Below are 26,802 nucleotides of genomic sequence, written 5' to 3' on the forward strand. Positions count from 1 at the left end.
GACCGTCTGTTGGGAGCCCTATGAGTTGTTTCATGAACAGCCTTCACTGTATAGCTTATTTGCAGGGTAACATGTTGTCACATTCAAACTCACTCAACAAGTTAAAAGTTCTGAGGTAGCCTGTGCAGAGTTAACAAACCATGCTGCAGAAACTGAACCAGATTTGGACAGCACAACAAGTCACTGTGAAATGAACAAAGGCGACAACCCACTGCAGGGTATCATATTGTGTGAACCAGGTATTAGTCTTGTTTTAAAAATGCAACAAAGTAACTTGCAGTATTTTTGTTCAGATGTTTAAGGGGGTTTACTTTCAGGTAAATGTGCCTAGGATTCAAGTGTTACACATGTATATGTTACTGAAAATAGAACTGTGTTCCATTCTATCTGCCAAAGCTTCTAAAAACATTACTGAAGCTGTACATCTAAGAAGTATAAACAGAAGAAATAGTAATCTACAGAGTGTTTTTCTGGAAAAATTCTTCAGCTGGATAAAACTGAGAGGAGGAACTGCCTTCAGTTCCTTGAAAGGAAAAAAAGGTGGCATATGCATACAGAAATAATAGAACAACAGGAATATTAAATCGGCAGACCCATCCAACTGATTGGTGAGTCCATCTGTGATACAGTGTCTTCAGACTATGAATTCTGAAAGCAACACTGTGGATTTTGAACACACTAACAATCATGTACCTGTATATTCAGAAGTTCAAACATACAGTTCAAGCAAATTTACTCCCAGGTTAAGTTGGTACAGACTGCAGCCTAAAATTTCTGAAAATAATACCATGCTTACTTTCCATCAGTGTCAGATGCAGCTGCATAGTGCAGTGGTGTACAACCCCTTTCATCAAGGTCATTCACACTAGCTCCAGAGCCCACAAGGGCAAATAGGCACTGGTAATTGCAATTTGCTGCAGCATAATGGAGGGGAGTTCTATGGTATATTTAAAAGGAAACAGGAGAAAAGATATCATTGTTCATAGTAACAAACCATACAAACAGTTTTATAAATACATTGTCTAAATCCATTTATTTTTCAAACATTTTTTTTACAAGCATTTCTTTTTTTACAAGCATTTGATCTGAGCAGCATTTAATGAACTATTTGCTTGATAGTGATTAGTATAACTTTACTATATCCTGCTACCATATTTCATACAAGTATCCTTAAATATATTCTTTAAAATATGATTGTGGTAGAAATACAAATGCTTTACCCAAAGTTAAGATCATAATGTAGACTTTGGGTTGTCTGAATATTAATTTTCTCTATATACCAGGAGCTGCATGAGTCATTCCCTTCCTGTTTTTCTGAACCCTACCTCTTTTGTCACTAAAATCGCAGCGGCCAAAATTATGACAATTATCCACTGAATACGCACACATATTACGTACATCTTGCTTAGAAGTATAACTGTGCTTCTCAAAAGTTTCTGTGGGTTCATTGGGACAATCACCCCCAGCCCCCAATCATCAGTAGTTGCCCATTGCTGCTATGAATGCTGCCAATGTTAGTTTGTACCTTCCAACATCATAACAGATAATGTCTCCCACCTTTTAAATTCCGTCAGGAGTCTGGATCCAATATCATTATTCTACTAATATAACAGTTTGTCAATGAAACTGGGAGGGGTACAATCCTCCCCTCCCCATAGCCCTTGAATGCTCCAGGGGGCTGGGTAATCTCCCAGAGTATAATTTAGAGTGTCACAGAAGAGAAAGTCCATCTATTGTGAAACTGGATTAACTCATTTATTGGTAAATAGTGACAACAAGAATGAAATTGGATCCTGAAGCTGATTTACTGGCAAAATGTCACTATAACAAAACTTAATTTGTTATTGTACCATAGTAAATGTTGAACATTTCCTGCAAAGGATCAAGATGTTGTAGATATTTAGCACTCAGTGGGTCTTAAAAGTTACAGTCAATATCAGAATATTTGCACATGTTCTTGCATATATAACCCATAATGTTTTATGTCAGTAAAAGTCAATGGCAACCAAGTATTTTAACATACACAAATACATCTGCCATATTAAATAAAAGTAAAGCAAAATAAATGAAAATATTCAAGTGTTTTTCAAATCCAAGAAAAACAGTATGTGACCTTTGAAGGTAAGCAAACAATGCAATTATGTAATGGATCTTAAATATTCAGAAAAAGCTTCATGACTTACCTTCCGAATTTGTCTTTCTTATTGAAATCTGCACCTGTGTTGAGCAGCAGATTTAGGCACTCCAAATTCCTGAAAATGGAATTGGATACTGACAGCTGATTATATAGTTTAAGCAACATCCTTGCCTAATGATGTAAATTAGACATGTTTTATAAATATTATACATAGTTTACCAAATCATGGTATCACAGCAAATTAAACTGGTATTCTTCATAAAGTATAACTTTAAGAACATGTTTCCCTTAGATGTCTTTAATAGTATTTTCAAGCAATAAGATCCCCCCCCCACCCCTGATACACACACAGTGTATTACATATTGAGAACAGTATTATGACTGTATATATTTAGAACAGGCATCTGTCAATAACACCAGGATTTTATATTATATGAAATTAAACCTAAATTATCTACTTTTGGGAAACTTCTTTAATATCATAGATTTCCCTTATAATAACAACAACTCTTCATCTGCTTGTGTTAGGTTTTGTGTATGTGTGTACTAAGTTTATTGCTACAGTTAGCTTATTCGTTAAGTATTACATAAATAATACAAATCCTCAGATAAACTAAATGAACAGACTCCCAAATGGTAAATTTAAAAAACTATTGAAACTATAAAGATACATACCCTCCAGCAGCAGCTGCATGAAGACAGGTCCTGCCAAAATCATCGGGAGTATCTATGTCAAAGCCTACCAAAAAAAGCATTTTATGAAACCATCTATGAAATGTACCTCTGCCATCCAGCTTGACAGACCATGCTAGGAAGAAGACTTCTTTATACAGTGACCAAAGCATGAGCTAGGACTTCTGCGGTAATAATCTTAAAAGTATGTGCTTTCAATGCATGAAAAGGGCCTCCCAGGAGACTTAGACAAGACCTTAGAAGCACTGTCCTTTTATTAGCCCTTAAACAGATACAAAACAGCATAAATCGAAGTAACATTCTCTTTGAGATATGGGAAAAGCATCTGCCCATGTGAAGTAGTAAATCCAAGCACTAGTATTCCCTCCCTTCCCTCCCTTTCAGAAAAGATTCCACCCTCCACCCGCAGGGTGGCTCTTGCTGCTTGAGTTGCTAGATGGCAGGAATGTCAAACCATTCTTACTCGTCCACTTAATTTGCCTGTTGCCTCTGTACTGGAACAAGGAATGCTCCCTTCTCCTTCCCACCCAGTTCTAAAACATTTCCCTCTTTTTCCAAGGCAGTCTGGCTCTCACACTCTCTCAGCATCATCACTTGACAACTTTGAAACTGCAAAAACAGCTGCCCCTCCACCTTCCCCAACTCATCCTCAGCACTGGTTAAAACTATCTGAATGCCATGTGCAAGAACTGGGACCCCTCTCTACAATGATGCTGAAGTATGTTTCAGTGCTATATGCACACCTGAGACTCACGTGTCCCTTCCCCTCTCTTTCTCTGGAGCAGCTGAGAGACCTTTAGCTTTTGCGTTTAAATGAAGTACTGTGTTTTACTGAAGTAATCTTCTTATTAAATACAAACTTAGCAGAAATTGTGGTTAGTTTATCCTATGGTTAGTTCAAATAATCCAGGACACAACTATGTTTTTCCATCAACCATAGTTTGGTGACATAACACCATTTCTCGAGTTTGAGGTACTGAGTGATTTCTAATTTCCTCCTTGCAGTAGCAAGGAGTGGAAAGTAAATAAGCTCAAGACTCATTTTAGATATCAGAAACCATCTTTAAACAATGTTTAAACTAACTACCCGTCATTCTTAGGGTTCAGGTGACAGGGACTACAAAACGTTAAAATTCCTTTCTGGTGTTTACATTTGAGGATCACTTTGCTCCTCCTATTGGTTATGTCCATCCTCCAACAATTTTTATCATATATAGAGCAATTTGCTTATAAATGTAAAGACTAAAGATTAAGATACACTTTTCTTTGAGATTGGAGTGACAATCCCAAATTTATAACATTTAAAATTTATATTTATTATTATTTTCCATAATTTACACTTTCTTATAAACAATATTTATATTATTATTAACAATAACTTACTATATTGTAATTCACAACATATAATATCATATTATTAATTATATATGAATTGTGAATTATTGTTTATTATATAATTTATAATAATGATTTATATATAATTTATATATTAATTATAAGCTATTGATTATATTTTATAATATAAAATTACAACATGCCAACCATTGAAGGTTTATATAAAAAGGATAAAAAGTAATTTTGAAGGGCTTACCTGATGAAAGCAGCTTTCTGCAACAGTCTGAAAATCCACTTAATGCTGCCAAATGGAGAGGAAACATTCCATGTATACCCCGCCTAAGATACACCATAATCAGACATCACAGTCTCATTACAATGGAAGAAATCCAAGATATATCAAATTCCATGTATATAATGGTTAGACAAAGAAAGATAACCTCATATATTTGAAAGCAACTCTTCAATCTAAATACAATGCAATCATTCAGAATGACATCCAATTAAAATTTGAGCATTATCTGTATTTACAATTAAAAACAGACAAGATTTCTGCTTTATTTTCAGGGGTACCATATCATCTTGCATAAAAACCAACATGTTCTAAGAAAAGCAAGTTTCTTTAAAGAATAATGTTAATCCTTTGTAAATTGTTATGAAAGCTCCTCACTATTAACACAAATAATGTCATCTACCACAATTTATGGAATAATTGCATACATATGAATAACACTTTACTGGTCTTCTATTGGGAAGACATTATATTGATAAAGTTGTATCTCTCATTTTAAAATGAGCAGCAGTAATATTACCATTATCTGCTACTGCTGCACTAATCTTCCTTCCTTCATTCCTTCCTTCCTTCCTTCCTTCCTTCCTTCCTTCCTTCCTTCCTTCCTGTGACTTGCTCAAAATCACACATTGAGCTTCATGGCTGAGTGGGAACTAGAACCTGGTTCTTGCAGATTCCAGTCCAACACTCAAGCCACTAAGCCTTATTGGTTTTCCACATTAGATGCCCCCCCACACACACACACTCTCTCAACTGATGTGCATTTCATTTTGACATAATTCAAGTCATTAAGTGTTGCTTACTTTGCAGTATCAGCACCACTTGTAATTAATGTGTTGATAAGCAACTCATGGCCGTATCTGGCTGCTATGTGCAAAGGTGTATTGCCATTCTTATCTTCACAGTCTATTTCAGCTCCTAGAAATTAAATGTAAATAAACTGTAATCGCATAAGCATGCATGTTTAGCAGCAGAAAACTGTTAGCAAATTCACATTTTAGAGGGAAATTCAAATTGCCAAATTGAGTCCAAGTAGCTTGAACAGCCCCAAATGTAAAGACCCACTTCCCATACAGAAAATAAGTCTCCAACAGGATACATAAATAACACATTATTTTTCTTCCTGTTTCTACATCATGTCAGTAAAGGGAGTCAAGGTTATCATTCAACTCACAGATTTCACAATAGCAGAGATCTGTTTCTCATATACAAAAGCCAGTTTTGGCTTATATCTATGATTTTAAAAAATGAATACAAATCTTTCAGTTTATGGCACTTTCTTTGATCCCAGAGTCATGTACACCAGTTTCAGTGTTCTAGAGAAGGGTACTGAAAGCAGATTTGCCAAATAAAATAAGAATCACACACTACCAGCATGTTCAAACCACACAAATTATGGGGCAGGGCAACGGTTGCCCTCAGAAAAGACTGACTGGCTTAACAAGAATGCAGGCAAATAAAGAAAGAAGCCCTTTTCTCCCCAGGAACGATTTTCGTCACCCATTATGAAGATTTGTACTAAATTAATGAAATTTCATTTGCAATTACAAGACTAAGCTAAAGAGAGAGATCCTGGGCAAACTATAACAGTCCTGGACTACTAGACTGCAAGAGCACAATAAAATTATAGTTATTTGGGTAAGAGAAGGAATATATTATAGTTTTAGTAATCTGAAGATCCCAGAAATTTTATCTTGACAATTTGTCATACTTTAGGGTACAGTACAGACAGTATAACAAAAGTTAAAGCTAAAAAAATCGTGAATGATTCAACACTGTTATATGTATTATTTCTTTGTTTTACCATTCTGGATGATGGTTTGCGATCTTGAAAATCTTCCATGAATTGCTGTCATATGCAGTGGTGTTTTCCCATCTTTACTCTGGGGAGAAAGAAGTCAACCCATGGCTACCAAGTCAAATTGACATGTTTAGATAGAAGCTCTTTCCTGTTTTGGTTAAAATTGCTTTCTTTTAAAAAATTGTGCTGGTGGCAAGACAAAACAATTATGTAGACTTTTCAAAATTACTGCATTATCAGTCTTGCTACACTAGAATACAGGGTGTTTGTGTATGCTAGAATTACAGGTTCTCTTAACTACAGCTGCACAGTGAGGCATAGTCAGAAGTATGACTTTTGGATACTTGACAACAATGACAGTGGACAAATCTTAGCATGCAGCATCATAACTAGATTCCAAAAAATTATGGCAGAGCAGTAAAACCTAGTTTTTGATGAATATCTAAAATATATTAATCTATTATGAACATTAGACAATAACCACAGGAATTTATTAAAAACTACAAGAAATGCTTGATGTAAGCTCCAGATAATGCTGCATATTTGTTTTGCATAAGGCAAAAACAAATCCAGTACATATGTCCACCTTAATTTATATTGTTAATTTATATTATTCTATTTTGAAGTTTATTTATGGTTGTGAGCCGCCCCGAGGCTTTGGCAAATGGGGCGGCATAGAAGTCTCCTAAATAAATAAAGCATGAGATTTCAATTTTTGCTAAAGTACTATAAAGCAGTTATAAACTGTAGCCATCATTAGCTATGCAAATATGAACAGAAAATTCAGGAAAACATTTTCATGTGGAGGGTTGATTATACATGCATATGTATATGCATGTATAAAAATACATATTGACTTGAACATGAATTTCCGTTTTCTCAGGAAGGGAATCTGTTCATAGCCCAGGAACTGCTTGTATATATTTTTCACCAGTTCTGGCTTCATGGTCACTCAGAAACCTTTTGTATTGCCTGACTCTCCTTTTAGCTCATTTCTGCAATCCAGCACAGTGGTTCCCTAGGCATTTAGATGAGAGTTAAACATCTCACAGACAACTTGCATGCCCCCAAAATTACCATAATTTCACTGAAAATACTGTAAGAAATCATAAATCAAGTGGAGTGATTCATCACAACCTCTGTACTAACAATAGGCCATAAAAAGAAGTCTGGGAACCAGTGAACCAGTATAGTCCTGAGAGCTCTCCTAATTATCCCATAAGGAGGCATGCATGAACTGAATATTAAAAGCATTTGCATTATATTTGAGAATTATATGTATGTTGATAAAGATATTAGTAGGTATTGTGACAGCATTTAAAATTCACCTTTCAGTTCATTTTACCTTCATATTCACATCTGCGCCATTACAAACCAGAAGTTCTAAACACAACGCTCCATGGGTAGATGCAGCAGCAAAGTGTAAAGGTGTAAATCCCTTCTCATTCATTTGATTTACATTAGCACCACAGTCTATAAGTTCATTTACTACAACATCTTGTCCATTGAAACAAGCAACATGAAGAGGCGTATTTCCATATGCGTTTGGTTCATTCATCTGTTGAGGGGAAAATATCATGAGTCTTAACCAATTCTGAAGAATCTTTATACTGTTTTAGACCATCCCAATCAAAATTTATATTCAGAAAATGTTTTGAGTCATTGCTTTGCTCAACAAAAACAGCATTTATTCATTGATTCTGAATCCAAACAGTTCAGTCACATTGTACAGGAGATGGGCCTGCATGCAGATGGTCACAAGCCTAATTCTGTTTAAAAGGATCTCAGTTTCAAGGAATTAAGGAAGGCTATCTTGTCAAAACAGACTATAATGGTATATATAGACCATGGTATAACTTGGTATAATACAGATTCAGAAGTTCAATTATTGCTTCAAAGGTTTATCTCTACTTATGATACAGCTGTGCCCATTTTTTTTCAACACACAGTAACAGTGCATCTGTTTTCAAGTTTTCTTTCAGAATTCTTTAAATTCCAGAATTTATTAACCAGAATACTTCTGAAAGCTCTATGTTATCAATTGCAACAATGTCATAAACAAAATTCTGCAAGTTCTCAATGAGATTAAAATCTGACACAACATATTAGTAACATTCAGTTCTGTTTCTGAAATATGTGTATACAGTATTAAATGTGCTTATACTATTGGAAATATTCTAAACAATATGACTCTGTTGATTTGAAAGCAAAGATTAATCTTCAAAATCGATATTAAGACTTCTGTCCATTTAAAGTAGATTACTTTGACGTTATGAACAGTTATTTGTTTACTCAGGCTCTTATAGTACATCTGTGTTAAAGAGCTACTCTCATCTCCATGCTTAAAATCACAAGTAAAGGAGGAGATATTAATAATTAAGTGCAATACTATCAAGTTTCTAAATGAACCTTTAAAGGCTTTAGAATATAAAACTTTGTACATGAGAACATCAACTATCTGTGAAGCCGTCTTATAACAGACACTGGACTATGTCTGTACTATTCCTGAAAGTGCTGTCATGTCATAACGATGTATAAAATAATGAAAGAAAAGTTCAAGTCATCTTTTACTTACATCAACTCCAAGATCCAGAAGATACTTGACTACACTAATCATTCCACTAGAAGCTGCAGCATGCAGTGGTGTATATGACTTTTTGTCTTTACATATCACTTCAGCTCCATGGGCTACAAGCAATTTTACTACATCGATATGACCTGAACAAAGAACATCATTGTTTGTTGAATTGTGGGCTTTAAAAAAGGTAAATCAATTTTAATATCTAAGACAAAGTTATTGTTATTATTTTATTTCTATACTGCTCAATAGCTGGGAGTTCTCTCAGTTCGAAACAATTCTTAAGCAGCACAAATCACAACAAATACAATAAAATAGCATATAAAATATACAACATTTAAGAAGAAATTTAAAACTACTTTGATATTACTACACAGACACTTACACCTCCTGTATGCTACTAAATGTTGCTGTCTCAGGGAATAGGGCAGTCTTAACTTGGTGCCAAAAGGATAACAGAGCTGGTGCCAGGTGGGCCTCAGTACAGACATCATTCTGTACAATTGGGGTCTGCTACACAGAAGGCTCTCCCCCTTTGATGCTACCTTCCAAGCCTTCCTTGGAGGTGGCAATTGGAAGAGGGCCTCAGATATTGATCACAGCATAAAGGTAGTTTCTGGTCAGGAGAGAAGTTCTATCAGACACTACAGTCCCGAGCTGTGAAAAGATCTCTAGGTTAGAACCAACACCCTGAACTGGGCCTAAAAGCATACAAGCACTTAATGCAAATGGGCTTGAATCGGTGTTAACTGCTCCAACCTTCTGGTCCTAGTCATTAGCCTGGATGCTACAATTTGCACAAGCTGCCACCTCTTGATAGTGCTCAAAGACAGCATTATGCAGGATGCACTACAGTAATCTAACTTGGAGATTACTAGTGCATATATTACTGAAACCAGGTTACTATTGTCCGTGAAGAGGTATAGATGGGTCAAAAGCTGGCAGAAGGCACTCTGTGCCACTGAGGCCACCTGAGCCTCAAGTGTCATAGATGGTTCAAGGACAGTTCAAAAACCATAACCTGCTCTTCATGGGATATGCAAACTCCATCCAGAGAAGTTGAGTGCCCTCCATCAGGTAAGAAGAACCACTGACTAACAGCATCTTTTCCTTCTGACTGTGATTCTGTTTGGTAGCCCTCATTCAGTCCACTTTTGCAGCCCATACTAATAAAGGACCTCAACCTCACACGATAGAGAAGGAGAAACAGAGCTCAATGTCATTACCATACAGATTACAATGTGTTCTAATAATCTCCACTCAGCTGTTTTATGGAATGAAAAAAACTTGAACCTTCCCATTCCTTAAATTAATCTTATGAGGTCTAAGGAACTGAATTTACTTCATTCTTATTTACTGAGAAAAGTTTATCTTTAATTATGTACCAGCAGGTAATGAGTATTCTGAAACCTTTAACCATCACCCACATTCTTATCAGAACCCTGGCTCACCTTTTCATGGTTTTATATGGATTGTCAGATTGTTAAGAATTCAGCTATAGCAGGCTTCTCCAAGCTGGTGCCCTGTAGATGTGTTTCATTTACAACCCCCACAATGTACCACAAAGTTAAAAAAGCTATAATTATGCAAAACAAGGCCTTATCCAGAAGGCTTGAGAGAGTGCCCAGGCATGTAATATTCCTATCTGTTTTGCAAGATGGGTGGGGAGGTGAATCTCCATCCACACCAAATGGAACTGCATTTGTTGGTATGTGTCCAGCTGTGCAATTCCTGATCCAGGAAAGAAACTGCAAGCAAATACATGACACAAAGTGTACAATGAATACCATGTTAAGAGGAAAAGTGCGTCAAGTGGGGAGAAATGAAGTGCCTTTACATACCCATATAGGATGCCCAGTGGATAGCTCGTCTGTCTTTCTTGTCAAAGGCATTAATATTGGCACCTCTAGACAATAATAAACTCACCATCTAGAAGTAAGAAAGTTGTATCTTTTAATACACAGAAACACAATTAAAGTTGAAAAATCATCTCAATACCATACAGCATGTAGGCTAAACTAGGATGCATCTATAGCATTACTGAAAGTTTGGGGCATTTGAATTTTACATTTACAGCATTTCAGAAATTGTATTAAAAACCACAGTACATATACTTTGTGGTACCTAGAAAAGACATAAAATAGGGATGTAATTAAAACCTTCAAAACTAACACTGATTTTAATCATTATGGATCTCTTTCATAATGTATAATTATCTATGAACATCTTCACTAAAATAAACATGGTACTGGAGCTGAATATCTTTAATAAGACCACAAGTAAAACATTTATCTTGTTACTGCTCACAGTCAAAATCAAGTAAAGACTTTCAAGCAGAACTAATATGATGTGGTCTGAGAACACGTAACACAGAACCTTGCTGTTGTTTTCCAAATCTTGGTTTGGTCATTCCCTGAGTAAGAGAGTGCCTGATAATCCCATATTTTCTAACTTCAATTGGCAGTATAGAAATTATCTTTATTGTAAAAAATGAAATGAAAGGAACATTTACATACACTAGTCACCTTGTTTCTGCAAAGTAAGTTACAAGATTAAAATATGCATGATACTATTTGCTTTGCATACAACAAAGGGATTAACTAAACACCTGTTTGTGTAAGAACAGCTGCTCTGGAAAATGGAAAATAAGTCTTTATACCTCAACATGTCCACTGAAGGCTGCGTGATGCAATGCAGTTCTACCAGCACGGTCTGACACATTTACATTACTGAGAAGTGGCACCAAGGCTTCTGCACATTTGACAGCTTTATTTGCAGCTGCTATGTGTAAGGGTGTTTGCCAATTTTTGTCACGGGCATTGACATCAGCTGAATGCTTCAATAACACCTGTACAGCATCCTAATGAATGAATGAATAAATAAATAAATAAAACCACGCGCTTTCAATGAATAAAGGTACTAGTGATGTTAACTCCCAATTCTGTTTCCTCATTAGCGCTCTTAAACATAACTTTTTCAAAGTCTGTCTCCACTTTCAATTACCGAATAATCTTACTATGGAGAAAGCACACTAAATCCACATTCAGAGTCCAAAGTATCCTGAAGTATGAGATAAAACATATGTTCAAAGGCTTAAAGTCCCCCTCACAGAAGACTGCTTCCATACCAGTCTTTCCCCTACTGTTGATCTCTGAGACACAGTGAAGAGCAGGATATAAAAAAATCTAAATAGATAAACAAATAAATAAAATATCTACCTCCCTGCCAGCAACAACATTCCAGAACAGCTCTGAAATGCCACTGAAGGGTTTCCTATTTGGGTAATTTCTTAAGAGCTCAAGACCCTGCATCCAGCATCACTCCTGGACATCCAGAAATATTTGTCCCATTCTCTACTCCTCAGTAACATAATCCTTTGGAGTCTTGTATATACATTTTTATTTTATCATGCTGAAAACCAAGAGACTTATTTAAATATGAGTCCCATCTTAGATATATTCCAGGTTTCAACATCTAACCTGAATGTCCAGGTTTAGCAATGGCCAGAAACGTATGTGCACAGATTAAGTCTAATATCCCTAGGCTAATCTGTCCTTTCCTGGAGATGTCCAATGTGACCACAGTAGCACATGCCTTAGGTGCATCTTGCTTGAACTACTATAGCACAGTCTATGTGGGAATGTTTTTGAAAAGTGTTCAGAAACTTCGGCTGGTTCAGAAGGCTGTGGCCAGGCTGTTGAATAAAAGCAATTTTAGGGAGCATAATACTCCTTGTTACAACAGTTTCACCAACTACTAATCTGTTTACAGGCATAATTCAAACCCTAAATGAAAAAAAACCAAGGTATCTGAAATAACATTTTTTAACACACCGTAAAACAGATCTATGGTCATTCTTCAGGCCCTAATTCAGCAGACAACTAATTCTGCTGATCCAGTAAAATATTCCCAGATGTGCACTCTAGTCAGATACATCCCCTTTGCCCTATTTACATATAATTTTGAATTGATGTTCCGGGTAGAATATCTGCCACAAACAAAGGTTCAGTTTCCATATGTAGCATCACTCATTACAGAATAACTGCCATCCCTGATGCTGAATTCTCCCACACAACCTTGTCCAGGTTTTAAACTCTCCAGGAGAAACTTTTACTTGGTTCCACCACCATCTGAGGAGCATCAGTGACCACCTGCACCCTCTGAGAGCATGAGAGTCTATAGGAGTTTTTCTAGAGAAAGAAATGACAAAGCTGCACAGAGACTTGTGCATCTAATTTTACAGCATCACTACCCTTAAAATACTGAGAATTTCACGTGGCTCCTCCTAGAATGAATTCCATCCTCTTAGAATAATTGGGGAACACGTCCTGGAACAGTCTTCACTATCCTGATAAACCTCCAGATATTTTATTTGCCATTTCTCTAAAATACCACAAAACTGGAACAACAGTGGTTTGCTTTCCCAGTATTATGTAACCCACACTTTCTCAGACTCAGCCCTGCATCCTGCAGTATGGGTATAATGAGGAGCTTTATCTGCAGACATCATAAGGGTACTTTTTAAACATTTATTTAAAAGACAAGTCCAGGGTGCAATTACTTCATAATGGGAAAGACCAAAAAAGTTCAATACACCTAGAAGGGTTAGTATATGCAGACAGTGGGCATGTATTCATTCATTAGCTAAAACGTTAAAAGTAGGAAGCAGAGTAGTTTCTTACAAAATGACTAGGCAGAATACTGGCTGCACAGTTTGCATCATCTTAGGTTATGCATGGACTAACAGACTTGCTAAAAAGAAAACTGGCAATCTGGAGATTACAGCTTATCCATAGGGAGTCAATACTCTTTCCTTGTCCCCTTCTCTGGATGCCCATGAACATACATGAAATTTTGAATATATATCCTCATAATGCAACAGTTTGTTAACTCTCCCCTTTTCTTACAGTCTCTTTAAGTACTTTCCCAGCCTTTGTGGCTGAAAATGTAGGGTTATTAAGGCACTTTCAGGTACCAACATAGGAAGAATTTTGTTATACCCAGTGAATTTGTATGTTTTTGTTCTATAAGGAAAAATAGGCTATATTTCATATTTTCTAATTTGCACTCGCCGTCAGTAAACTGAGAGGTAAAGCTGATGCTCACTTCTTCTGGTTTCTTCTTTTTTGTTAAAGCTTACAGTTCAACAACAAAATACTAGTATACTCACATATACAACTGTATGCACACACACTGAAACAGTTCACTGCTATCTAACAGTTTCACACAGGCAATGCTGTTAACAGGATGGTACATTTGTACTGGTATTTGAGTGTTTTAACGGAGAGGTAGCCACTTGTATAACGAATAATGAATGCAACAGTAGCACATGTGGAAGAGAGTTCTGTGAGCTAACTGGCAGCTCAGTGAAAAACTAAGAGTTTGGGGGTTGAATCTGATCCCTGGGCATTATGTACGTGCTATTTTGCAGCTTTCTAGTAATATATTATATATTTTAAAAAGGAACAGGAAATTAATGTATGTCTTCCACACCACAGACGAATCAGCAAAGCAGAAAAATGATAGAAGTAGACTACATGTTGAATCCTTTGGTTTTGCTGTTCTGAAGTTGCAATAATTCAACTTTTCTCTTTGCTATAGTACAGGGGTCCTCAAACTTTTCCAACACGTGGCCAGTTGAAAGGTGCTGGTGGTGGACGTGGGCCGCCAAGGCAGTGCTGGCAGGGGCATGCCGGCGGGGGTGCGGGTGTGCGCTCCAAGGCAGGGGTGGGGGCGCGCACAAGGCGAGGCAGCCGCTTGCTTGAGCAGAGATCACTTTCTCCAAGCGAGTCCAAAACGATCTCCCCGCGAGCAAGCTGCTGCCAGACACACACATGGTAAGGTGCCGGCTTGCTCATGAGATCGTTTTCTCCAAGTGAATCCAAACTGATCTCCAAGTGAGCAAGTCACGTGCCCGTGACCAAGCGCGGCAAGTACAAAACCTCTGGGGCGGGTTGGTTAAACGGGCATGAAGGGCCAGATCCGGCCTGTGGGCCATAGTTTGAGGACCCATGCTATAGTATCATGAATAAGACCAAGAAGGAATGTTGACCTGGCCTTTTGAACTGCATTCAGCCATGCATCTGTGCAGGTGTTGAAGACGCCATCTCTGTCAAAGGGCATGTTCTCAATTCTAGGGCAAACCTCTTGGGAAAGACCTATAGCCTGAAGCCAGGCATGGCACCAGATTGCCACTGTGCCAACAAGGGCATTGAGTCACAGTCAACATGGTGATAGGCTGTGTTGATTTGCTCTTGGAAAGATGGAGGGCCTCTGATTTAAACACCCAGACCAGGTCCCATATTCCTCTGGAGTTGCTGAGCTAGGGACCCTATCTTCTCCCATAGGTATAGCTGGTAGTGGGCCATGGTAGTAGCCCAATGCCACTAACATGTAGATCTGCCTCACCAGTGACTTTAGGTGGTGGCCATCCTTGTCTGCCAGAGTGGAATGCTCCCACTGCAAACAGCCATGACCTGACTCTATGATGACTGAATTCGGCTGGGGATGTTGCAGTAACAATGGGATCTCCTGCTCCTGGACCGGATATGTGCCCTCCAAGCATTTGTATGTTGGCTGCAGTTATGCTGGTGCCTTTCATGATTCCTTCATTCAGTTGAGGGTAATGGGCAGGAATTGTGTCACGAGCTCAGTGTCCTCCATTGATGCTGTTGTTTCTCCAGTCCAAGAGATGTCACCACCCAAAGGATCATAGAATCAAAGAACATTGGAAGGGTCCAAGAAGTCCATCGAGTCCAACTCCCTGCTGTTGCTGGTCACCAATTTACATCATCCCATTCATCTGCTTGCAGAAGTGTCCCAGGTCCTGGTCCCTGAGTCGTAATAACATTGTCCAGAGAAGAAGTCAGCAGGAAGCGAGTTGGAATTGGACAAATACTTCTCTGGCATGGAAGACAGGGGGTTGTGCTGTGGTAGCAAGGTGGGCCAGTGAGGGAGGATGAAATGCCGATGCTTTACTCTGTTCTTTCAACCAATATCCCAGAAAATCATGATGATGACTCAGAGTAGGCACCTGATGTCATGGGTCTGAGAACCTGCTCTCCTCCTGGTATTGCTGATGTTTAGGTGGAGGTATCCAGGCAGTCTCCCAGTCCCAAGCCACCAGAGAGGATGTGGAATGGTTGCACAGCCAGTGGTCAGAAGCTCAGGGTGGCACTGAAGAGTAGTCGCTGGTCTGGCACAGAAAAAGGTTGGCAGCTGGGCAAGATGACAGCAGCAGGAGTGGTGGTCCACAGCCCAGTAAAGAGAACAATGTTCTAGTCAGTGAGATCATGGAAAGAAATCATGCTGGATGGTGGAGTAGTGAGTTTCAAATCTTGCCCTCTAAGATACTGAATCAAGATTGGTTCCATTGTGGGAAGATGCAATGATGATGTTGGCACCAGTCCTGGTGTGGGTATGCTCAGACCCAGTGGGGAATGGTGCATACTAGGCCACTTATGTTTGGCCTTCCCCAATTCTGCCATCTTTTTGGCCTTCTCATCCAGCTTTCGGGCCTGGTAGGCCTTGTCTGAGCACTTAGAAGTAGGTGGGATGAACAGGGCAGCTGAAGAAGCCCCTGAAGCTGCAGAGGGTGGGCAAGGTGCATGTATTGCCTGGGAAGTAGACAGATAGTCCACCGGTGCCATCAAGGCTGAATCGGTGGCCTGGAGGGCACAGCTCTGGAGCTTGACCCTAAGACATCCAGCAAATTGCTTTCTGGCCTGCTTGGTGAAGGCCCGACAGTGTGGACAGGCTTCCATGAAGTGCCCCTCTCCAAGGCAGAACAGACAAAAAGTGTGCCCATCTGTGGGTGGGAGGGAGAAGATTCCCACAGCAAACACACTTCTGCAAAAGTGCCTTGAGAGCCATTGGGAAAGAAAGGAGAGGAAAGAAAAAGATGAAATGTTGGGTGTGGAGAGGTGGATGGTAGAAAGGGTTTTTTTTTTTTGAAAGGGTAAGGTTAAGGAAAAACCAGGTAAAAGTAGAAATATGAAACGAAAGACTGGAAACATGAGAGAGGAATGTGTTGAAAAGGTAAATACCAAGAAAGGAAAGACCCGAGGCACACACAATAGTGAAAGAGAACTGCGCAAAAGGGCAGGAACCTCTCCTAGTTATAAGAGGCGGTGGGAGGGAAGGGGTTCTCACCAGAACTAGTCTAGTTTGCAAATTGTCCCAACAACAGGCCCCACTCTGTGATGTACAGAGACCATGAGGAACAACAACTGTACAAGAGCAAGCTCTTCCCTCTAAAACTGGCCTCTGCAACACAGATTTACCTGTCTGCTGTAGTGCCTGCACCTTGGCGTGTTTGGTTCCTGTTGTATCCTGCCTTGCCATGTTGCCCCAGTAATGTAGGTATGCCTACTGACTGTGGTTCATATCCTGCATCTTGCCTAGCCATTGCCATGTATCCTGACCAGTTATTCTGTCTCAAGGTACTGTACCTCTGTTTCTCTTTCTGTTTTTGACCCATGGCTATTCCATGCCCCTGTTCCTGACCTCAGACTGTTCTGTGACAACTTGGACTTGCCATTAAATCTTGCTTTTCGACTTTGGGCTCTTGTCTCACCTTAAGTTATGCTGCCCTGGTCCCAGTGCCTCTGTCTTGCCTCCTGCTGCCCACATTCTAGTTCCTGACAATAAGTTGTTCATTCCTGAGCTAGTTGGAACTGGAACAGACATCTAGTATTATTATAACCTCCCTGCCTTGGAATCCTTCCCACTAGAATGGGAACTAGTTGGTGGTAGATGGCCTGTGGGGGACAGGGTGAGGCAATAGGCAGACTTTATGGTTTAAGAAAGGGATTCATTATGAGCTCTCTGTCACCAGCAATTACAACAGCTATTTTGCTACCTTAACTTTACACAGACAAGGAAAGAAGGGTTTGGCCTTGACACTGGTCTAAGTTGGCAACTGCTTCCCCAACAGGTCTTCCTATTCCAATCACTTTTTTCAACCAACATCATAATGACATTATACAAAAGCAATCTGCATTGTACTAATTACAGAATTTAGTAGCAACCTCCCTCTTGTCCCACTAGTACAGAATTATATAGCAGTGTTCTTTTTGTTAAAATAAAAAATAAAAATATACCACCATACCTCACTACATGATGCAACAGCTCGATGTAATGGAGTCAACCATTTGCTGTCTTTGGCATTAACTCTAGCTCCTGCAAATATAAAAGCAAAATCTCAAAAAACAAAACAAACAAATTCTGTTCTAAATTGTATGCACCTAATTAAGCAATGAAGCTTAATAAAAACAAAAACATTTCTGTAGGATAATTACAGACTGAGTAGAGTGTAAGCAATACTTCTATGCAAATTGCAGTTTGTATCCTTCTTTCTCAGAGGAACCATTTGTTCACTGGTCACAGTTTGACAAATTGGTAAGAAGTGGTAAAAGACAGTAAATAAGCCAATATACTTGATAATTTACCCTGTCAATTTTCTTTGAATGGATGTGAAAATTCTCAATTTTATTATAATGTCTCTCATGATTAAGAACAAGATTAGTTCTGCATTAAAAACACATTATCATCTGCATTTACATTACTACATGTACATTCATCACATATTTCAAGAACACAAAATCCGAAAACAATAAAACTGAGCAGAAAGACTAAGACTGAAATCCTATGTATGCCTACTTTGAAGTACCCAGCTGAAAGCAACAGGACTTGCTTCCAAGTAACATGGGTAAGATTACAGTGCAAAAACCCTGGAGGTTGCAGTAGCCCCAGGAAGCTACAGAAGAAAATTAAAAACGCAGGGACAAAAAGTTTAGAGGAAACATGATTTGCTCAGCTTTACCTTCTCCCCAAATTATAGTTCAATGTTAAGGGAGAGAAAGAAAATAGAAGCAACAACAAGGAAAATTTCCCCTCCAGAACAAAAAGTAATAACCTAAACAAAATGCAAATAGCACAATCAAAATATGCTTTGGAAACAATTTAACCGCCTGCCTGCATCACAATAACATAGACGCACATATTACCATGATAACATTTTGACATGAATCTTACAATACAGGGCTGTATGTCTGTTAGAAAATATACTAGAAGGTGTGAGAAGAAAAGAAGCAGTGCTGTTTCATCATAAGGCATCTATCTTTTCTGAACTGTAGCACTACAGAAGGTATAAAATCATTTCTTGCTCATCACCTGCTATCTGATACTTTTAACTTGCAATGCCAGGAACTGAACCGGGAATCTTCTGAATGCAAAGCATGGGCTCTACCATGAAGCTGAAGAGCTGAGACACCAAAGAAAAATGAGCATATTCCCTGGCATATTGCTCCATCCTGTCAAGAGTACCTCAGCTTCCCCCAACTGAACTATGTGTTTAGGAAGTTCTCATTTATGCAGCTTTGCAATTTAACCTCTACAAATATTGTTCATGTAATGTCAAAGTTCAGTAATTAATTTTCTGCCACAGAAAAAACGTTTGCATAAAAACAATGAAGAGCCTTAGAAGGTATTTTAAACCACAGCAAATTTTTGCTATAAGCTTTCATTGACACTATCTACTTCATGAGATGGACTAACACTTAAAAGAACTTAGTATGTGTTAATACATTTGAAAAAAATGTGTCTCATAAACAAGAAAGCATCATACCAGATAAAATAAGTAGCTCAATAATTTCTGCATCTCCAAGATATGCAGCAGCATGTAAAGGGGTCCTTTTTTCATTATCCTGTGTAAAGAAGGGGAAACTTAATCACATCCTAATAACAACAGTAACAACAAGGAGAAAAAGCAGCATCATTAAGATCATCTTCATTTATAAATTAAGATATTCTTGCTATAATGTTATTTTCCAAATACTAGATGTTATATTTTTGGAAACAAATTAAAAGGAACCACAGTATTCACTATCAGTATAGATAATATTCTTATATCCAAACATTCAACAATTGATTTAGAGTATCAAATACCTCAGAAACTGAGAAAAAATAAAGTATTACTTCGTGATGCTAATTATTTTCATTGTTTCATTGTTCATTTGTAATTTGTTTTTACACCACCCATAAAATAAATGCATAAAAGAAGGGAATGAGCCTATACTGTCCAGGAGGGATGCTGCAGATTTCTTGCTCTGCTAGAGATGGCTACCATCAAAGGTCTCCAAGTGCAGCAGTAGAAAACTCCATTGTTATTGACCCATTTATTGTTGAGAAAAACACTGTTTCAGTGCTCACTGGCCACCCTGAGTAGTGGGAAAAAATAAAAGAAAAATCTGGCTACCTCCCACTTTAGCCACTATTTACCAAGAAATTTTGAAATCTTTTTTTCCACCTGCAAGCAGTTGTTGTTGTTACAACATGCTGTCAGGTTGCCTCTCATTTATAGTAAACCTTATTAATCAATGCCCTCCAAGCTGGCCTGTCTTTGACAACCCTGCTCAGATCTTGAAAACTTAAGGCATCCTTTATGGAAATGACCCATGTCATATTTGGTCTTCCTCTTCTGTCTTTGACTTTCCCTAACATACTCATGGAAAGAGTTGAAACTCCCCTCACTAGCAGATATACATGGAAACAGATATAGCTACCTATTTAAAACTACTATTTCTCCAGTCATGTTTTTGATGTCTCCCCTTTATAAATACAGTATTTTATACAAACGGAGTTTGTTTGCTATGCTTAAAAACCATTATAAACTATAAACTAGTTACGTTTGTGCTAGTTCACTATGTTTCAAAGTACTGTTAAGGAATCTACACAATTCTGAATATAGAGCAATTAGGACTTCATCATTCACAAATTATTCTTTATTTTTAATGGATTCCCTATACAGCAATTTCTAAGATAGTAGCCATGTTAGTCTGTTCTAAAAGATTTTATTTTACTTACTCTGGCTGATATTCTGACACTTGCCATTAGAAACAACAATTGAAGAGGATCACATAATTAACTGTTTTTCTTTCCAATAACAAGAAGCAATTTGGTGGTGGAAAAGTGAAACATCATGCTATCATGTCACTAATGAAAATGCCTGCTTACCACTTTAAGCAAGTTCCAAAATGTACATTTAGGTAAACTAGATATCTGATGTATTTTGAAAGTGTCCAGGACTTGAATGGAATAAAACATATCAGACACATGCAAATGTTAACCTGTTTTTGTAGATAATAAATTTACAGTAACTTAAATGAATGCCACAGCAAGCTATTAAAAACTAATGACTGCTTACATCACATTTTGATATTAAACCATTTTAAAATATGCTATTCCAAGAGCTGGTTTCCACAGATCAGAGTTTTAAGAACACACAGAGAGCTCAGAATGGAATGTGTTTATGCAAGTAGCAGAAACAAGCAAAACAAATACTTCTCCTCAAAAGATTTAGAGAACAAGGACTGTCTTTTCATGCATACAAAAGTGGGGCCCAATTAAGTTCTAAAACAGTAAAACCTTTATGACATAAGAAAGCAGCAGAGCAGACAGAAGATGTGTGTTCTCTTTGAATCTTATCTGATAAATAAGCACTTATCAGATTTGATTTAGTATCAAATGTTCATACTAAAATCTAAATTAACCCAAAATATATTTTTGTGTCTTTGAAAAACTGCATATTTGACAAATATATCAGCAAGTAATCTGTCAGTTACATTCATAGAACCTGATTAATATCAGCATCTGGGGGATGGGGAGGAAACTCAAAAGTGCTGTAAAACTCAAGAAATGGCAGAACAGAAGAGAAGCAGAGCAAAGGGGAAAGAAAACTCAATCTACAGAAAGAAATACTGCATGCAGAGGTTACATCCTAACACAGGGGTCAGCAACCTTTAACACTCAAAGAGCCATTTGGACCCGTTTCCCACAGAAAACACAGGGAGCCCCAAAACCCTTTTGACATCTAAAATGAAGATAAAACTGCATATATCATTTTCTACCTTTATGCTATGTATAAAAAAACTATAGTGGGTTGTATTTATGAAATCAATGAACTGCTACAGAGAAAACAAATTTTTATTTCTACATGCAACAAAAACATTTTGAACTTCTAAAAAAAACAAGGAAGTAGATCTATATCTTCATTAAGATTTAGCTGCAGCTCTTGTTCAGTCACTAAAAACTGTTATTTTTAATCTTACATTATAAACTAGTGGGACTCCTTTCATATATTTTGAATAGGAGAACAGCTTTCTGAAGAGTCAAAGTCAGTGCTAAAGGGCTGCATGCATTAACAGCAAACCCCATAAGTTCGTCAGCAGTAAAAATAAATCAATCTACCCACGTACCATTAATGTTCGGTTTTCTTCAGAAACTTTTCTTCAGTTTATCCATGGTTGGCCTACAGGGGTGGGGGGGGGGGGAAGCTCAGTTAATCGGTGCAGGGTCCCAGATCGGCTGTGCCGGATATAGGTGTGTTTAGTGACTGATGAGCAGATAAACAGTCAAGTGCTGTGAATTGTGACAGGTCCCAAGTGCAGCTTTTAACATTCAGATGAAGGAGATTACATTTGGACAAAGAGAATCTTTTCAGTAGGGTTTGAGTAACATGAGAGCCTGCAGGAAGCTTGTTCCACTCTTTCCCTGCACAATAGCAGAGGAATGTAGCAATTTACTTAACCAGCCTCGAAGATCGGCGGCTGTGCCGGCGCGTGTTTTGAGCGACGGAGCTGCAGCAGAGGGATTCAAGAGCCATGTGTGGCTCCAGAGCCGCGGGTTGCTGACCTCTGTCCTAACATAAATGTATGTTTGTGCTTAGGAACAATTTACATTTAGTGCTTTACAAGTTAAAAGAGCGTATTTCAAGAGAACCCAAAAAGTTGTTTTAATGCAAATAATTCAACCCTGAATCTGTCTATGGACATTAAATAATGGTAGCATTGACAATCTAAGTTGCATGAAGCCAATTATTGCTCTCTCATACGTATTCATAATTCTAAATAACCAATTCAATTAACTCACAAGCTGTTTATGTGAACAGAGTTTCAGCCTTTTAGCGTAATAGTTTAAATCTAATGTCTCTCATTCCCCCCACCCGTATCCCCCAAAACTCCTTTGGAGGGTCCCTCAATGCTACGAAGCAGTATTAGGTGTATGCGCAGAGCTGCAGGGGAAGGGAGAAGCCATTAGTGGAAACCTAAGGTTGGATACAACTCGATTTGGCAAGAGAAAAGGTGAAATTAATACAGCACAATCAATGTGAAATAATGTATCACATGCCACAAAACCTGCCCAAGTCTTATGAATGAAATAAATTTTGGGTAACTGTATTACTGTTTGTTTGAGGCTGATGGTTAAAACCTTCCACTGCAGTTACTTCAGCCTTACAAGTAATTCAACAAAAGTTGCTTGCATGTATTTTTAATTAATTATCCTTGGCCTGATAAGCCTTGAAAGTGGATAGAGATGAAAGAACCAACTATTCCATTTTATGCAATCTTCTCTGCCTGGTTGCTTGACAGAGATTCCAACCACAGGCATCTAAAGCAAGTAGCTATGCAGAGGCTTGAGTTACTATAGATAACAACCCAGTATCATCTTATGTACCTGGTTAGCATGAGATGTCAATTCTTCTGTTGGTTCAACCATGAACAAAATGTGTGTTAGCAGGAATATATGTTGCTTCCTGCATGCTTGTCACTTCTGCTTTGCATCTGGTTCCTAGGATGTTTGAGGTGATATCTGAATCTAGAACTACTGGTTGATGATGAACAACTCAGGGTTTTAAATCAACAAATAATCGAATCTGAATGAAGGCAGGTTCGGGCACATCTCCTTTTATTGCCCTTTGCTTCATTGCACTTCACAGATATTGCATTTGCATTGAGCAAGTCTATTGGCACCATTTTTCCAACAGCATTTGCCAAGCAGAAGAAAGAGGGAATCTGATATTTGGGAAACTACCAATGAGATTTGTTTTGCCAAAATTAGTATTTCATTTGCTAACTATATTTATTTCATGTCTCTTCCTCCAGGTAAGCTGCTGGGGCAGGGCTCCAAAACAAACCATAATTAAACCAGGATTGCAGATCCAGACACACTAGGAAACCATGGTTATGCCAAGATTTGTAAACAAGCTTCAAACCATGCAGATTCTGGCTAGGAAAATAATAATCAAAATTCACATAGCACAACCATGATTTTAAAAAGATGAGTTGTTGTGACATATGAATTGGGTTGATGCTATTTGGCAGTAGCAGGTTCAGATGTACAGAACCAAAATTTAGCTCAAAAAGCACTTTTTTTTCTTTGAAAAAAATTAACACTTGTGCAATGTGGCTACAGCAATGAGGACAGCTTGAAAAAATTGGGCATGCTTAGCCTGCAAAACAGCAGACTAAGTGGAGATAATGATAGCACTCTTCAAGTACATTAAAGGTGGTTACATGAAGAAATGCAAGAGTCTCTTCTCAATCATCCCAGAGAGCAGGACATGGAATAACAGGTTCAAGTTACAGGAAGCCAGGTTCTGGCTCATCATCTGGAAGAACTTCCTGACTGCTAGAGCAATACATGGAATCAATTACCTGGGAAGGCTGTGATCTCTCCATACCAGAAGCATTCAAGATACAGCTGAACAGCCATCTGAGAGGAATGGTTTATCTTGGGAGTCCTTCACTGAGCAGGGGGTTGGACCCAATGGTCATCTTGGCCCCTTCCAACTCTACTATTTTATGGTTCTTTAATGTCTTGAGGGATGCCTACTGTCGAGCTACAAAAGGTACCATCCCTGGCCACAGTTCACAAGAGGCTCCAAATCTTCCTCCATTTAGTTTCTCTTGACAGCTGTCCAAACCAAAAGCACAGGTGATCTTTGCTCATGAAAAGGGGGAAAGTGTGATTTATATCTCCTTCACAGCAAAATTCTTCTACCATATAGTCCACATGACAATTTACATTTTGTACCACCCTCTTTTCAGGAGTCCTTTTAAAAATGGAGGAGTTGACATTGTAATGGGAGGTTTTTGACTGGAACATATGCAGCCATAGAAAGTCATCACATGGTGACCAAGTCACTGGATCACCACTTCTCATCATAACTTCCTTCACAGGACAGTTGTAAGAATAAATGGATGGAAGGGGCACCACATATGTAGTTCCAAGCAACTTGGAAGAATGACAGGATAAAAGTGTTTAAAATTATTTAAGTAATGGGGGAAATGTTATTTTATTATTTATTTATTTAAAACATTTCTATGCCGCCCCATCGCAACAAAGCCTTCGGGCGGCTCACAACACATAAATAAATACAGAAGTAATAAAATAAATAAATACTAAAATGATACAATAAATAACACCCCCCCCCAGTGCATTCTCGGCTAAAAAAAAACCCTAGTTAATAAATAATTAACAATTAAAATAAGTTTTAAATAAAAAGGTCTTAGCCTGGCGCTGAAAAACAAATAACGACGGCGCCAGGCAGACCTCTCTGGGGAGCGCATTCCATAGATGGGGCGCCACCGCAGAGAAAGCCCTCCTCCGGGTGCTCACCCTGCTAATCTCATTCACAGAGGGTTCCCAGAGGAGGGCATCTGCTGCTGACCTCAATTTCGCTACTAATGTGTAACCAGTTCCTGGTTAAAAAAATATTGCACAAATGTTTTTGATCATAAAACTTTCTTTAAAATCTTCTGGTAAATATCAAGAGGTAACAGTGATTTAATAAAGTGAACTTCAAAGACAATCCATGAAATCGTGTAGGGGTAGATCTGCTGTTTAAAAAGCCACATAGAAATTTACCCCTCCCCCCCCGCACCAGTGCCAGCATACCTTGACCCATTTTAAGTTATTCCTTGGAACTCAGCAACTCTCTGAGTTTGACCAGCATTAGCAAAAAACACTAATGACGACTGGTTTTATAGTTCTCACATAGAGCAAGTAGTCCATCACTACTTTGTTCAAGGTATCCTTTTTAACACTTGAAACCCTAGTGTAGGGGTGAAGAATCTCCAGCCTGAGAAGCACACCAATCTGGCCCACACAGCCATTTTAGCTTCTCCCAGGTAGTGGGCTTAGGTTACAAGTCCTGACCCTGGAGGAATCTCTTCAGAGGGCATCACTCTGCTATTTCTGATGTGATACTGGAGCTAACACTATGGATTCCCAACAATCCAGATCTCTACTGCTATCTCCAATTTGAGACAGGAGATAACATTGACGACAAGGGGTAGCAAATCTTGAGTAGCAGAGCCTCAAGACCAATAGGCTTTCCAATTCAGAAAATTAAAATACCTGCTAAGACTTAGTATATAAAATAGCTTCATATAAATTTATCTGAACCAACTTGGGGGGGTTACATTTGTCATTATCAAAACTGTTGTTGCTTGTACAGCTGCATCAAATATAGTAAAAGATAAGACTCACAACATTTGACTATCAGAGCAGAAGAAATGCATAATTGGCTAATATTGGATTTGAGGTAAGTCTATGTACATGCATGCTTCCCCTAGAACCACTATTACCCAGAAGAGTAAAGTAGGCAAGCATGTTTCATCTGTGCTTTCTGCAAGTTTGTCTAGATCAAGTGAAAGTTAGGTGCCTCAGATCAGTACTGCTCCACTCAACAATTAATGCAAGGGTTTCTCAAGTAGTACTGTATTGCTTATTTCAAAATACATTCTTCCAGGAAAGATAAGCAGAATCCTTATGAAGCAATTGTTTTCTAAAGGTTGTTTCTTTTCCATGAGAAAGTAGTCCCTGTGAAAATTATTTCCAAAAAGTACAGCAGCATGAGGCTAACTACCCAGTTTCCCCCAAAATAAGACCTAACCAGAAAATAAGCTCTAGCATAATTTTTTCAGGGTGCTTGTCATATAAGCCCTACCCCAGAAATAAGCCCCAGTTAAGATCGTCAGCCAAACAGACACATTTAGTACTTTCGCTGCAACACAATTTGGGGTTTGGAAAGTTATGACTATGTTCCAGAAGATGATGACATGACTGTATTTGAATGAATGTAGATTTTTGTACATGAATAACTGTAGATTAAAATTCATTTT

General features: G+C 38.2%; 1 protein-coding gene across 4 annotated transcripts in view; it reads right to left on the reverse strand.

Annotated features, from left to right (window-relative positions):
- Nucleotides 1–26,802, reverse strand: part of ANKRD28 (ankyrin repeat domain 28) — a 94,973-nt gene that overhangs the window by 20,470 nt on the left and 47,701 nt on the right. For all 4 annotated transcript variants that reach the window (XM_044450672.1, XM_044450673.1, XM_044450671.1 and 1 more), the window contains 12 exons: nucleotides 19,464–19,542; nucleotides 17,946–18,016; nucleotides 11,496–11,696; nucleotides 10,678–10,765; nucleotides 8,834–8,976; nucleotides 7,604–7,816; nucleotides 6,262–6,340; nucleotides 5,261–5,375; nucleotides 4,422–4,504; nucleotides 2,813–2,876; nucleotides 2,184–2,252; nucleotides 797–937 (listed from right to left, as the gene is read on the reverse strand). In XM_044450672.1, the coding sequence (XP_044306607.1) occupies nucleotides 797–937; nucleotides 2,184–2,252; nucleotides 2,813–2,876; nucleotides 4,422–4,504; nucleotides 5,261–5,375; nucleotides 6,262–6,340; nucleotides 7,604–7,816; nucleotides 8,834–8,976; nucleotides 10,678–10,765; nucleotides 11,496–11,696; nucleotides 17,946–18,016; nucleotides 19,464–19,542 (1,346 nt within the window). The remainder of the gene's footprint in view (nucleotides 1–796; nucleotides 938–2,183; nucleotides 2,253–2,812; nucleotides 2,877–4,421; nucleotides 4,505–5,260; nucleotides 5,376–6,261; nucleotides 6,341–7,603; nucleotides 7,817–8,833; nucleotides 8,977–10,677; nucleotides 10,766–11,495; nucleotides 11,697–17,945; nucleotides 18,017–19,463; nucleotides 19,543–26,802) is intronic.

This window comes from Varanus komodoensis, unplaced genomic scaffold, assembly GCF_004798865.1.
Source record: "Varanus komodoensis strain SLA01 unplaced genomic scaffold, ASM479886v1 scaffold68, whole genome shotgun sequence".
NCBI lineage: Eukaryota > Metazoa > Chordata > Lepidosauria > Squamata > Varanidae > Varanus > Varanus komodoensis.